Source organism: Phanerochaete carnosa (genome assembly GCF_000300595.1).
Source record: "Phanerochaete carnosa HHB-10118-sp unplaced genomic scaffold PHACAscaffold_3, whole genome shotgun sequence".
In the NCBI taxonomy this organism is placed as follows: Eukaryota; Fungi; Basidiomycota; class Agaricomycetes; order Polyporales; family Phanerochaetaceae; genus Phanerochaete; species Phanerochaete carnosa.
In genome coordinates, this window is record NW_006767630.1 from 2,206,858 (window position 1) to 2,220,397 (window position 13,540).

At 51.4% G+C, this 13,540-nt stretch overlaps 5 protein-coding genes and 1 non-coding gene across 6 annotated transcripts; 3 read left to right on the forward strand and 3 right to left on the reverse strand.

Annotated features, from left to right (window-relative positions):
* Positions 1 to 677: 677 nt before the first annotated feature.
* On the forward strand, positions 678 to 1,018 carry PHACADRAFT_252154 (uncharacterized protein). The gene has a single exon (XM_007393377.1). It carries the CDS (start codon positions 692 to 694, stop codon positions 920 to 922), a length of 231 nt encoding a protein of 76 aa, XP_007393439.1. The 5' UTR covers positions 678 to 691; the 3' UTR covers positions 923 to 1,018.
* A 128-nt stretch (positions 1,019 to 1,146) lies between these two features.
* Positions 1,147 to 4,731, reverse strand: PHACADRAFT_139764 (uncharacterized protein). Its single transcript, XM_007393378.1, has 10 exons — positions 4,515 to 4,731; positions 4,240 to 4,461; positions 4,132 to 4,192; positions 3,370 to 4,080; positions 3,020 to 3,318; positions 2,656 to 2,953; positions 2,303 to 2,593; positions 2,095 to 2,253; positions 1,919 to 2,041; positions 1,147 to 1,865 (listed from the first exon to the last, which is right to left on the reverse strand). Exons 1-10 carry the CDS (start codon positions 4,622 to 4,624, stop codon positions 1,692 to 1,694), a joined length of 2,448 nt encoding a protein of 815 aa, XP_007393440.1. The 5' UTR covers positions 4,625 to 4,731; the 3' UTR covers positions 1,147 to 1,691.
* Positions 4,732 to 5,000: 269 nt separating this feature from the next.
* Positions 5,001 to 5,504, reverse strand: PHACADRAFT_89911 (uncharacterized protein; the record flags this gene model as incomplete). The annotated part of the gene is made up of 3 exons (XM_007393379.1): positions 5,001 to 5,074; positions 5,167 to 5,336; positions 5,413 to 5,504. Coding segments are annotated over 3 exons (336 nt in total), but the record flags the coding sequence as incomplete, so codon positions are not given.
* An 813-nt stretch (positions 5,505 to 6,317) lies between these two features.
* PHACADRAFT_t43 lies at positions 6,318 to 6,390 on the reverse strand. Its single transcript has one exon. It is a non-coding gene; the product is annotated as a tRNA-Cys (tRNA).
* A 3,326-nt stretch (positions 6,391 to 9,716) lies between these two features.
* On the forward strand, positions 9,717 to 10,557 carry PHACADRAFT_252161 (uncharacterized protein). The gene is made up of 4 exons (XM_007393380.1): positions 9,717 to 9,741; positions 9,808 to 9,818; positions 9,876 to 10,074; positions 10,131 to 10,557. Exons 3-4 carry the CDS (start codon positions 10,052 to 10,054, stop codon positions 10,309 to 10,311), a joined length of 204 nt encoding a protein of 67 aa, XP_007393442.1. The 5' UTR covers positions 9,717 to 9,741; positions 9,808 to 9,818; positions 9,876 to 10,051; the 3' UTR covers positions 10,312 to 10,557.
* A 526-nt stretch (positions 10,558 to 11,083) lies between these two features.
* PHACADRAFT_193240 (uncharacterized protein) lies at positions 11,084 to 13,346 on the forward strand (the record flags this gene model as incomplete). Its single annotated transcript, XM_007393381.1, has 13 exons — positions 11,084 to 11,250; positions 11,306 to 11,368; positions 11,424 to 11,496; positions 11,550 to 11,814; positions 11,869 to 11,893; positions 11,958 to 12,046; positions 12,111 to 12,194; positions 12,250 to 12,306; positions 12,354 to 12,604; positions 12,663 to 12,851; positions 12,895 to 12,959; positions 13,019 to 13,045; positions 13,106 to 13,346. 13 exons carry the CDS (start codon positions 11,084 to 11,086, stop codon positions 13,344 to 13,346), a joined length of 1,596 nt encoding a protein of 531 aa, XP_007393443.1.
* Positions 13,347 to 13,540: the final 194 nt, after the last annotated feature.

Here is a 13,540-nt window from a genome sequence, read left to right on the forward strand (position 1 = left end):
ACTGACTTGCTGAACTTCGGGTACCATGGCAAGTGTTCTCTCGCTTCCTCAGGAAATCTGTCCATAACATGGCACAAAGACATTTTGACGTCTTCAACCTCCACGTCACCTTACTCGAGCGATAAAGTTCAGCAAATCTTGGATGGCTTGGAGAGGATTAGAGGTGCGATCCATCAGCAACGTAACCATGTGTAAACTGACTCAATGTGAATGGATAGTGGGAGAAACTCGAGGTATCGGGATATGGGTTGTTGGTAAGCATGTGTCGTACCAACTGGGTCCCTGAGCCTAACTTCGAGACGGCACTTTCAGCCCGCTATATGCACACTATCAGTGAGTGCTCTTTGCTAATAAACGGGGCGCTGGCACGCATTACCAACGGAATGCACATAGAGCGAGAAATGTTCATTCATTATTATGGACAACATGGTGCCCGTCTTAATCGCAATCAGTCCGTGCACAAGAAGACCATACACAAGTCTCCAACATACCTGTTCCTTATATGTTCACCTCTGCTCTTTTTCACGCCAGATGTCTACATCAGGAAACTGGAGGACATGTATGTCGACGGAACTGTCAACGTGACACCGTGGACCAAATTCTGGGATGATATGCGCAGAGACTGGGAGAGAGCAACGACTCCGGTATTTGGTTTCGTGATAACATGTTCGAAAGAGGTGTCTCATACACTATGCAGGTCACGGTGCTGCTCTCGACGAACGTAGGCTTTCTGGCCATTTCAAGCATCGATGCCGCCAGCAAAGCGCCACATCGCAGCGTAGCTCAAATCGCTAGCTACGCGTCGACCATTCTTAGCTTGGCGTGCTATCTCATATGTTGGACCCTCTCAAGACAACACCCCCCAGGTAGTAATGGAACGGCGGAGGAGGCTGTAAGCGGAGCATTCGTCTTACTCGCATAGCGTCTTTTGACTGCGTGGCGCGTCTAGATCAGATATCTGACCAAACGCGAGCGCAGCATACTCGGCCTGGAAGCCGACGCGCTCATATACAGGTAATACTCCCAGCTCAGCATCATTAAGGCTCGGACTAACGGATTTTCAGCCTTCCCACGGCACTATTCACCTGGAGGTCAGTGCCTCTGCATGTCTCAACTAAGCCTCTACTCACCTGTTCATGACAGCATGCTTGCCTTCCTCGTCTCGATGACGTACATCTGCTTTGCCGGTACCGACATCATCACCAGGACATTGATAGCCGCCCTTCTCGTCGCTATGACAGGTGTCGTAATCGGGGTATTGCATGCAGATTGGGGGGCAATTACTCCTACTGCCAGCGGCTTTTGGTACCGCAACTGGCAGATACTTCGCAAATATGCCGTCGACCCCTTGTTCCAGCGGTTTTCACGAAAGCAACAGGACACGTCTGTTCTGCCAACACATAGGAAGAATAGCGACGAGATAACTTGATATAGGCTGACCCCACCAGGACGATAGCCATGATGCATGGGCATGCGATTACCGCATGCTGTATATATAGTGCGATTGGTCATAACGCGTACCAGGGCTAGACAGCAGACTATTATCTGCTTGACACCGGCAAATTAATCACTGTTATTGCAATAAGAGATACTGTAGCTTATCCAGGACAACACCTATCCGCCCGTATACAGTAGTGACTCCAAACACCCTCGATGAGCATCAGTACATTAAAATAAGAATAACACGCAGGTTAACTTCCTGTCAAACTGGATTCGCTGCGATTAGATGGCGTACGCGCCATGTATGTCGCTGGTATCATTAGGGTATTCTGCTCGCGGTGGATGCGAGACTCGAGGGCGTGCGCTTGGCGCACATACGAATACCGCTGGAAATGATTGAGGGACTGTAGAAACTGCACGCCCACCTGCTCACTTCATCAGCGTGAGGTCTCTAGAACAGTCAAGCGGAGGCACATACAGGATAAGTTCGAAATTCATTCAAGATGACGACAGTGAGATCGCGAATCGCTTCCTGTTGATGGAAAAGCCCGAAACTTAAGGGCAGAAGACCTTGGTGGTGAGGGGGTAGCAAAGACAGCAGCTAGCAATAAATAAACTTAGATTCGAGCTCGAGGGCTAAATCAGCAGACGTACCTCTGTGACCGGGTCGTAGGCTTGAACAGTTTCGGCTAGCGTGCGCATGATGAGTTCAACTTCGTTGTCGGGCATGCGCTTCGCGTGTCGTAGTCGCCACAGCTGGTGAGAAACATCGACACCTTGTATGGGACTATTTTCCCTCAACTTGTTAAAATCCTGTACGACCCGTCAACAGAGCATTTCCATCACGGAATGCGTCACGCACGTGTTTCCATAGCTCATAGCTCTGCGTCCGCCTCCAAGCTTCGATGCGGCTCGCATTAGCTGCAAGTTCCCGCGCTCCTACAGCCTCGTCTGAGAAGCAGAGACCACTGCCGAGCTTTGGTTCGCCGCCAAGTCCTTCCGAGTATGCGGCGGTAGGGAAACCAATGGCCGTATCAAGACCGAGGACCTCCTCCTCATACCTAGCTGCAAGCCGTACGAAGCGCGAGGCGTACTCTGTAAACCTCGCTCGCACATGGGACTCGCCATAGTGGAGAGAAATGGCGGAAAGTATCTACAGCGAACAACTCGTCAGAACAAGGCGAGAGATGATAAAAAGAGTTTGGAAAGGCTCACATCGTCCATGAAGAGATTGTCAGTAGTCTCAACTTTGCCAAGGAGTTCCGCCTTTTGGACTGGATTTAGCTCCTTGCTCGGTCTGACAAAGTCGTCTTCGCTGCCAACAGATCCTTCTGCCTTCAGAGTGCCCGAGCGCATAACGAGCTGAACGGGTGCGACGCCGATGGCGGATGGAGGGCAATTAGTATGGATATCCTTCGAGACGACCATCCGCCCCGTCTCGATATCGCAGAGGAGATCCCAAGAACCAGAGGACTCAAAAATTGGATTCGTCACACCAGCAATATATCCTGGTCTGCGGTATGTGAACGAAGGGTATAAGACCATGAATCACCCCAAGCAAGACACGATATCCACTTACATAGATTCCCACTCCTCTCTGTTCGTAAGGTTGGCATATGGGAAGGCGCGTCTGATGAAACCTCTCAAAGCGATGCCACACCCTGACCCGAGGGCGCACGCCGACAAAACATAGCTCGAAACTTGGCCAGCAGGCCGATGATGCCCAAGGAAGATGATGCGCTTCTCAGTGACGAGCGCATTAAAAAGAACCATAACAGGGTGCGTCTGATTCCCACTTGTGTGCAAGTGAGGGTGCTGAGGGCCTAATATTGACGTGGAGGGACTCGAGAACGTCTGTATGAGCTGTATGAGCGAATACTAGATCACGAGGGTTAGAGTCAGTGCAATGAAAGGATTTTCATGGCGTACATCTCCCACTTCCTCCGGAAAAGTGTATATCGGTAGTCGGATGGGCAGCTGGTGGTCATTGTAGTCGATCACCGCGGGAAAGAAGTGGGTGTCTTTAAGTAGCGGAGGTGCCACGTTAGGAGCGGGCGTTGCGGCGTCCTCTCTCCGAGCACGAATAGAGGACGTGGAGGACGCATCCGTGGACTTCCTTCCCCGCCCAGACGAAGCGGTGTTGTGGTTCCCGGTACCAGGATGTGCGTTCCCCATACTGGATGGCAGGTGAGGCGATTGGTCCACCCCGCTTTCGACCCAGACCGCGCTTCCGTCCAACGAGAATTCACCTTCAGATGGAGAGGGTTGTCCTGGCTGTTGGAGACTGGTCGTGCTACTCCCAGGACCCTTCGCAGTCCCGTTCTCCTTGCCCTTTCCTTTGTCCTCCCGCGCACGCATCATGATGCCTTCTTCAAAGCTTGAATGAGAGCCTATAGAATCAGAGTTACGATGTACGTTGCCACGGCTTTGCGTCTGTTCTGGGACCCTGGGCCGCATGAGATTTTCGTACTTCTCAATGAAGAGGTCTTTCCGCTCTGAAGTCCGCATGATTAACTTCTCATAACGAGATAGCCTTGGAGCATGAGAGATATCCATGGAGTTCACCGCGTCGAACAGGCGAGCAAGACAATCTTGAGAAGGGTCTGAGAAGTAGTCATCCAAAGCCATGAGAAGGACTGGCTGTATGCCACGATTCAGTCTTGGTTAGAACAAACAAGATAGTGTACACACCTTGAAGATTTCGATAAAGGAATGTCGGGTGCAGATAGCCATGGCTTTCACGATGGCTCCTCTGCGTATTGTCAGGTAGGCTTCGGAGCGAGCAATCATACCACGCACCTCCGAACCGTCTTGTCTAGTTTAGTCCGAACCAAGTTCAACACGTACAGCAACTCCGGATTACCATCCTCATCTTCCTCTATCCTAGAGGTCCGCACTCCGGGTGTATCCAGCGCAAGGACCGGTGCAATCGTGTTGAGCGGGGTTTGGTTCAAGAAAAAGATAGTCCAATCCTCAGGCTGCCTTTCGGCACCGTCTGGGAGCATCAGATTGGCGAGCAAGCTTGCAACCGTGGCACGTCAATTTGGAATCGAACAAGCTCACAAAGTACATACCCCTCATCTGTGCCTAACGGCTGCGGGAACTGGTATGTGAGTTGTGCGCCACGATCAATGTCGAAGTCGGCTAGGAGAACGAAAGAGCAGTGTTCTGCATCGGTGCGCATGGCACAAGACCACGAGAGTGAAGACAAGCCCAGTCACCTGTCACGGCCGCGCAAGGTAAACTCGAAGGGATTGGTTGGCAATTAAGAGTACGCCAAGGCAAGTAGCGGTGATTGGGAATCAACCGCATGTGGGTTGGATCAACGTTTGGCGATCTCCCGACTCGCACAGAAATGACTACCATCTTGGTCTACTCTTATTGTCATGGGGATGCATACTATCTGGGATTATACGCATACATATACACAATGCGCAGCAACGCAGTTACACGAGAAGAAGACACGAGATAAGGCTAATTCTGCGGACAGACCAGGTCGACGGCGAGAACCATAGAACTCAGAAGTACAGTAGAGCACGGGCGATGCGGGTGGGGAGTCGTCAGAATCTAGTAAGAGCAGCCAGAGCAATCTTGATACGTTCCACGAATTCGATGAGGCGTTGCCGGGTTTTATCTTGAAGGATAGAATCGCATCAGCAAATCCGAACGCGTGCAGTAGTCGCGTGGAGACGAAGATAGTCAACATAGAGTATTTGAATCGCCTACCGACGATAGTCTGAGGTGGCGGCAGTGAGACTGTAGACCTGCCTTGCTCATTTTCTGTTTCGATAATATCGTGAATTTCCTTCTCGAGAGCTTCGGCAGTAGTCTCGCTTGCATAGACGGGACGGGCAGTCGACCAGGCGTGGAATTCCAGCATCAGTTCAATGAGCATGCTGCTTAGCTCTACAGAAAGATCTCTGCAAATGCAACAGGTGCAACAGGGAGCGCATACACTCACTTTCTTGAAACTCTACATCCCTCTTTGACTCGTCCTCAAATGGTCCGATGATGACGCTCTGATGATCAAAGGGAGGAAATTTCTGTGATAAGACCTCGGAAACGGAGGATGCGGACTCGGTCGCTGCGGAGGGGTCCACTGCGTATTAAAAGTGAAAACTTTGGCATTGACGCATACAACGACGCGCCTTACTGGAACAGCTCGTTGGTATCTTTATTACACTAGCCTTAAAGCTGTGAGCATTCAAGCGAAGATATAGATGAGTCGAGCGGAGGCAAAGGGCAGAAACCATCGCGCTCGAGCGAGACTGCGTCGGACTTTCAAAAGGCGAAGTGCTGAAGGACTTTTCGAAGTCCGCCAGACGGTCTGGCCGGAGTATTCCGGGGTGCCAGCATTGTCTGGAGCAACGCCACAAGCTGCCAATAATACTAGACAGCTGAGCTAGGATAATCTACTCTAAGCTATTGTTGAGTAAGCCTACTCCGAGGCATGCCAAAATAAAATCTTCAAATTAGATAGGTATACGATCGGGTATTGGTGATCCCGGAGTGTCGTGCACCCGTCTGAGTTTAACAAGAATAAGAGTACACACATATAAGTTCCTCTGCAGCCATTATAGCGCATGGACCACTATTCCGCCCTCGATATATGGCCTTGGCGACTACCGAGTATATTCATTACCAATCCAGCAAGTTCCCCGACAGGGTGGCCCGGTTGCGGCTTGCAAGAAGCAGGCGGGCTTCAGGACCGTTTGTCGCTCGGGAGTATTTCAGTCATAATCAGGGTAAGGCTCCAATCGTTGCTCTCAGCTCACCAGTAGTAAACAGATAGAATAGTTCTAAGTTGGGTCAGAATACCCAGCTGAGTACAATACAATAGCTGAATAAAACAAAAGCTTACCATCGATACATGTCAGAGACCCCTGCGTGATTCGAACACGCGACCCTGCGATCTGCAATCGCATGCTCTAACCACTGAGCTAAGGAGTCGCAGTGAGTTATTGAGTAACCCTAGCCACATTTTCCATCCTCATCCATGAGCGAAATGAGCGTGTCGCGGCGCGTCGCGTCTCTAGATCTTCGAAGACGAGAGTCGCGCGGCTGGAACGATGGGGGATAGACTTCTACCCGCTCATCACTCGGCACATCAGCCGCAGCCACAGCCCCAACAACAAGGCCCAGCTGCTCAGTTGCGCCAGCATCCTCAACAGCCTGTCAACCATTCCCAGCATCTTCAGCCAGCTACGTCTGCTGTTCGTCCACCACAGCCCAACGTACAGGATATCATCTATGCACTTCCGCATGCCATCGACAACCTACATAGGGATTTCTCGACTCGCTTTCAGCGGATCGAGGTGTTCCTGACAGAACACTTACGCAGGATATCCCCATCTCAGTCTCAGTCCCAGCCCGCAAATGCGACATCATCGCCACCAAATATCACTCACGCGGCATTTTCTGCTACTTTTACTTCTTTGGAGACAAAGTTGAATAGTATTCAACGAAATTTCGCGGACGTGCGCGATGAACGATGCGCAGACATATTAACCATGCGACAGGGGATAGAAGGCATCACTCGCGCTTTGACTGCCCTCGGCGGACGCTTCGGAAAGATAGAGAGCTCCCTGACACAGCTCAGCCAGTCAATCGACGACAACAAAGGGCTGAAAGAACAAGTCCGGACTGTCGAGTGCTTGCTCAACGAGCTCCTCGAAAAATCTGACGATCCTGATGCCGACAGTCAGTGCTCACTCTGCGATACCATACATGAACTATAGGTTGCTCACGAGAAATGGTATAGAAACACTTATCGTTCAACATGATGTAGCTGTTATGACTGAAGGAGCCCTCGATCGTGATGATGTACTGTTCGCAGGTGCGTTGCCTGTCAGGGCCTCTCGTATTCTATCATTAACTGGGCTGCTGCTCGATGCTGCGTGTCCTACAACTAGAAGCATCTCCTTCATGCATGGCAGCACCTCTTACACCGCTTTTAACGACGTTGCCGGTGTTCCCGTCACTATCATCCTCTCCTATCCCCAGCGGATCGGACGCACATGTCGATTCGCCATCGGCACATATACCGTATTGCAGTGCAAACGCAAGAACAAGCTCTCCATTGCCTTCTACCGCCCTCGCCGTACGAGCAAATGCAAGCGCGTCTTCATCAAAAGAATACGCTGAAGCATCGACCTCAACTGATTCTTTGTCCAGTACGCAGCCTAGCCTTGCGGATTTTGTTGATGCTGTCAAAGGACTGGCTAGAATGCTCTCATACTTGTCTTCAAGCGGGCAATTACCGGCATCTCTCCTCGATACGTATCCGCTCGCGCACTTTATACTCCCACAGCAACAAAGCTACGGCAACGGCAGCTTGAGCGAGCATTTTTCTTCTGAATTGACTCGCGAAGCGAAGGGCAAGGGGAGAGGCAGAGGACGAGAGCTGCCACTAGATGGCTACGACTACATGCCGAAACGCTTATCTCCTGCGAAGTGGGACACTCGACAGGTTCGAAGCAGCAGCATGAACACTCCAGGTACGCAATACTGCCATGATATGGTACACATATTGCCTAACTCCCGCATATGCATATCGTTCACGGCTTGTGAAGACCTCACGGAGTCCCCTGCCACTTGCACTAGCAGTCTTCCGAGTGCCCTCGACAAGAGAAGACGCGCGCTCTTAGATACTGCTGTCAAACCGCGAGGGTTCTCAGCGAGTGAAAGTGAACGAAGAACGCGGAGACTCTCCGTCTCGTCATCTTTCTCGAACTTATCCTCGTCGAGGCAGACTTCCCCTGGTATATACCTTTTTGTGAGATGCGGCAGCTCAGACTATTGATGCTGACTTCGTCTGCTATGTAGGCCCCACAGTGACCGAACTGAAGAAGCGCTGGGCGCCTTCAAGTCAGGATGTGAGCCAACTGTTGGAAGATCCCTGCTCTCAGTCGATATCCTTCGAGGTTTACCACGCCGAGACGCGTTCCCAGCTCCACAACGAACAATCTCTTGATGCGCAGACACCTGCGACCGCTCGTCAGAGCGTAGAAGACGACCCATCTGCAATGCGTCAATTTCAAATCAATGAGGTGTCGGAGAGGCAAGGGCGTTCGTCTCGGGGGACCAGAACACCCTCCGTAGATCCCTCTAGCATGACACCATACTTGAGCTCGGATCCGTGTGCTATCGCTCAGCATGTGGAACTTCTGGTAAGCAGAGTTCGTATGCTGGATCCGCTCCCGGCTGAATCCATCCGCGAGCTTGAGATGGATGCCGAAAGTCATGGGCAGCCTGATGACAGCGACGCTGAGGGCGTGAAGGACCTGTTGGGAGACGACGCAGAGGCTGTGGACGCCTTCCCCGGGGCTGGGATAGAGAGAGAAGAGAAGCTAAATGTTGTCGCCCTGACAGAGCAGAGCGTTCAGGAGCTGGAAGGTAAATTTTGTTGTCAGACCGCACAATCTTAACTCAGCGATTGCTTATTCTAGCACGATTTGGCGCAGGACTTGCCACGAGCAGGATAGCCCCTCCCTCTTCGATGCGCTCCGAATCTTCGCTATCGTCTCTAACCTCCTTCAACTCTTGTGTCTTAGATTCCCACTCGGGCTCGAATAGCAACCACACAGCACAGGAGTACTTGCAGATGCGGGTGGAAGAGAAACTCTCGGAATTCGAAGAAGAGGAGACTACTCGAGCCGAGCTTCCGTTGTCTCTCTTTTCATCGGGCAAGCGCAAACGCCGAAGCACAAACAAAGCCCAGGCTGCTGCTGATGAGAGAGCAAAGAGGCAAAAGGTCACGGCCGCGCTCTTTCCGGCGACACCGCCTAACACGCTTGCCACTGCTGGAGAAACAAGCTTGGCAGGCTCCATTTTCCAAATCTCTACCTCGAGTATCCCGAGTGGCAGCACGAGCAAGAAGGATAAAGGTCACGATGGGATCAAGTCATCCAGTGCGGGAACGTCAATATCCGCTCCACCTCCGAGCAAGAAACGTAAGATATCCAAGAATTCTGCACCATCCCCCGCCTCCGCATCTACGTCTCGAGTACTTGTTAAGCCAACCTCCGTCCCTGGAAAGACCGCCAAGAAATCCGCGCATTGGGAAGTTCTCGCGGGATACAACGGGCCGTGCAAGTGGCCGAAGATTTTGGGTAAAGGCGGTTGGGTTGGTGACGTGAGTGCTTTCGAGCGGCAGTGGACGTCCATTCTGAAGTCTATTCAGTTCATACAGTGCAGTGGTTGCGAAGCATGGTACCACTTCGGGTGCTTGAGCGTGAAGAAGAACGATCCTCGTACAGCTGAAGGCGTAGACCTGTTTTGTCCGCCGTGCGAAGCGTCTATGTTCGTACTCCCTTTTGACTTTCCACAACTGGGCCGCCCTTCTGATTGAACTTCTGGCACATATAGCAAGCAACATGGTCAGTGATCCTGCTTTCATGATGTTCGGCACTGACACCTATTTTCATACCGATCAGGGGTCGCTCGCAAGCTGCGCAACATCATCGACCAATGCTGCGCTCGACCGGATTGTACGCTGCATGATGTTGGTGCTAGCAACGACCACAAAACGTACTTCCTTGAGCGAATCATCGGGCGTATCCCATGTGCCCCATCTGGAAACGGAGTAAGCACAAGCAAGGCTGTGGACTTCATGTGGCTATTTAAATGGATGAAGTGAGCGATTTTTGCATTGCTCACGATAGATACGGGATTGATACTATTTTCCGCAGCTATGAGGCGTCACAGTGCACCTGGGAAGACTCCTCGAAGTTGCCGACCAACTGTGACCGGTTTATCGCCGAATTTGAAAGAACAGCACGTGCCGAAGGCTTCGTTGTCGGTGACCCCATGGGATATATCGTCTTGCAAGAAGGCGCGAGAGCTGGGTGGAGGAGGCCAGGATGGTATTAAAACGTTCCGGACTCGAATCCCTTTCTCAATGCTTTCCGCTTGAACGGCCGCACCGCCACGCGTATGTTTCTTGTTTGTCTTTTGTGCGGTACACCTATTGGTTTCTTTGTGTTATCCTCAGACTCTCCTCATGCAGTCCATTTAGCTCTGTTCAGGAGCAATTCCATTCCTATATATGCATGGGCCCTACGCCGCAGACGATATTATCTTCGATTTAGTTTCTTGATAGACTCGACTTTATGTGTGCAAGCTGCTGTGGGCTGTGCCCCAGAGCCGCACACTATAATCATTCGTTGCTAACAAAGAATGCTTTCTTTCGATCACAGGCCATTTGACCACAAGAGCGGCGTCAATGACGTCCGTGTCCCCTGAATGGCTCGATGAGTGGTCAGCTGTCAATTTATTCGTCTGTCCAGCTTTGTCCCTGACAGAATTAGGCATTGCCGGTTAGAGACAGCAGATTCTAGCCCGAATAGCTCGTCTTCAGGCCAGATATCTAGTCCGGATAGCTCTTCTTCAGGCCAGATATCCTGGATATCCTGTTGGTCATTGCGTGCCGGGGCTCCTCCCTTGCCGTTGCGGTGCATTGTTCTCTCCACAATATAAATACTTGCTAGTGTCTACCATCATCCCCGCGCACTCACTCATCCTGATCTTCAGCTTCAGCGAGAACATTATTTCTTCCCAAGCCCCCCGTAGCTCTGTCACTCTTCTCTCAACGCAATTCCCCGCTCCTATCGAACAGTGCGCATACGCGGTAGCCAGTAATTCCATGAGTTCGATAAACGACAACGCGACATGCTCTACGGTGGTCGACGATTACAAGATCGCCTCTGACGCCAGCGTCGTTTCAGAAACAAAGCCACATCTCCGGATAGTGCCTCTCGCGCCACATGATCTGGAGCAATCAAAGTACGACCGGCCGCGTACAATCTACTAGTGAGCTCACTCTGTCCAATTTAACAACATACGCTAAGGGTTATCTTATGCACAGTCCATTCGACTCCAATGAAAGCACTGTCCAACATATCTCCCCTCTAAAAACACGGTTTGAAGCGTTCGTTATACTTGTCACCTTTTCATGGAGGATAATCTTACCCCATTTTCATCAGTCCTCCCGTCTCTTCTGAGTGGATTCGTCATGTGGCGCCTGAGGGCAAGACGTATTTTCAAGCCACAAACCGGGTACGTCTTGGATAGTCTCCGTTCGGGATCGATCATGCTCACCACCTCCGCAGCCACTTCTTACAATGGACAATCTTGAGGACGGTTCTGTGGCGATGGACATAGAGGATGGGGCATCTGGGCTGCTGGCTTGTCTTCGTGAAGTTGACGCTCCCTCGGATACGGAGGTCGTTCTTAGCAAGACGTTTCAAGGCGAGGAGCACGTCATTGGCTATTACTTGGCATCCATCTCGACACAGTCGGTATTTTGGCTGGAACAGGTTCCTTCTAGCCTCGTGTCGATCAACATCCGTCCTGTCATATCCGAGGTGCATCTGGGTGAGACGTCTCGGTCGTTTCTTTATGAGCCACCGTAATATGATGTTTCTCTAGGACTCGCTGTGGCTGCGCAACTCTGGTATGTGGTATACTTAACATCGGCAGAACATTCAGTGGGTGCTCATATCCTGGTGCGCACGCAGGACCCACGTCGAGCTGTTTCCCAATCATCGCGGTCTACCCGAAGCTGCTATACGTGAAATCAAAGACTCGTATATTCATGGACAATGCGGTAAGAACCTGCGGGATTCACACTGTGATGCTTTATTCTTATGGCCTCCGATGGCTTTTTTTAGACATGGAGACGTCCATTACGTCGACATTCCCTTACACTGTGGACAGGCTTGTCCCGCTTTGGAGATGCATTGGCAGTCTCAAAGGTCTGTCTTTCACGTTGTCGTCACAAGCCAACCGTGCTAAGCTTGGATCCTGCAGCGGAGGACGCGAACGGCTACCGTAATACTATTGCCGCTCGCCTCCTCAGTACCCTCTGTGAGTTCATAAACTACTCCGCAAAACCATTACTTATGTCTTCATAGACCAGGCCCGTTTCCAGAACTTCTACGGGGAGCCAGGTGTACGTCTTAGCACCTCTGAAAGTGCTCTCAAAGAGAAAAGCAGTGGCCTTGGGGTCTACGTCTTTGCTCCCATGTCCCTCCTGCTCCTTGGCTTACCACGTCTCTACATGAGTGAGCTCAAGGCCATCTACAAGGACAGTACTGTCCATTACGCGGGCTGGCGACGCTTCATGGCTCAATGTCAGAAGGATCGGCAAGATCTCCTTGTGCCTGTACGTCCAGGACCCTCCACAGCACTGAAAACCTCTGTTTCATCACTCTTTGATCTAGACTCCGATTATGCTCTGCGCCAACGTCGGGCTGTTAGTATTCACGCCTAACGAGTATGTGGCCGCGCGGACGTTGAACTATGTGTCTTCCATATTGCTGTGCTCCGTATACGCCACTTGCCAAGTCCTGGACCTCTACGAAAGAGGATTCAGTTCTGCAACAGCGCAGTCAGCGGCCAGTCCTTCACTAGTATTTCCTGATCCTGCCGCATGTTGACTATGTCTGTCTCTAGGTCAGCCATCTGTCAAAATGGCAGTCTGCTACTGGCGGGTTTGAGTGTTTTGCCGTCGGCTTGAGGTACGTTAGCAGCCCCCGCGGTGCATGCTGTATCGGAAGTGATCCAATTTTTTTTGCAGCTTGCCTAGAGGTCTTTTCTCGTGGGGGTGAGTTCCCTTCACCGGTATATTACTGGGCAAGATTTCGGACTGACTTTATTCTTCCAGTCTTCTGACCTTCGTGACATCCCTGGTTACGAACCTCTTCCTCTCTTCGGGCCTCGCCATGAAGTTGCCTGTCAGCACCGTGCTCGGCACCATGTTTCTCGTGGTTGTTTCGCTCCTTTGGATCGAGCTCGACTGCCAACTCCCTAGGGTCAGGTACATTGCCGCACCGTGGCGCTCACTCATTGATGCTGTTCACGCCCGCCGCCGTAAGAGCGGGCACAACGTTCGGTCTGGTGTTTGAGGACTAGTTTACGTTTGAGGCAGCTACTTAGGTCTGAGAATCTGGGAGCCACGCAGTCGCATTCCTCACAGTACTTTCTTGGATGATGTATCTTGCACTTGGTGACACGCTTGTTTGATTATTTTATACACGCAGATACGATGTTACGATAACTCAGCAGGAAACTTCGTGAGCGACACTGCGCTTGTGTAATA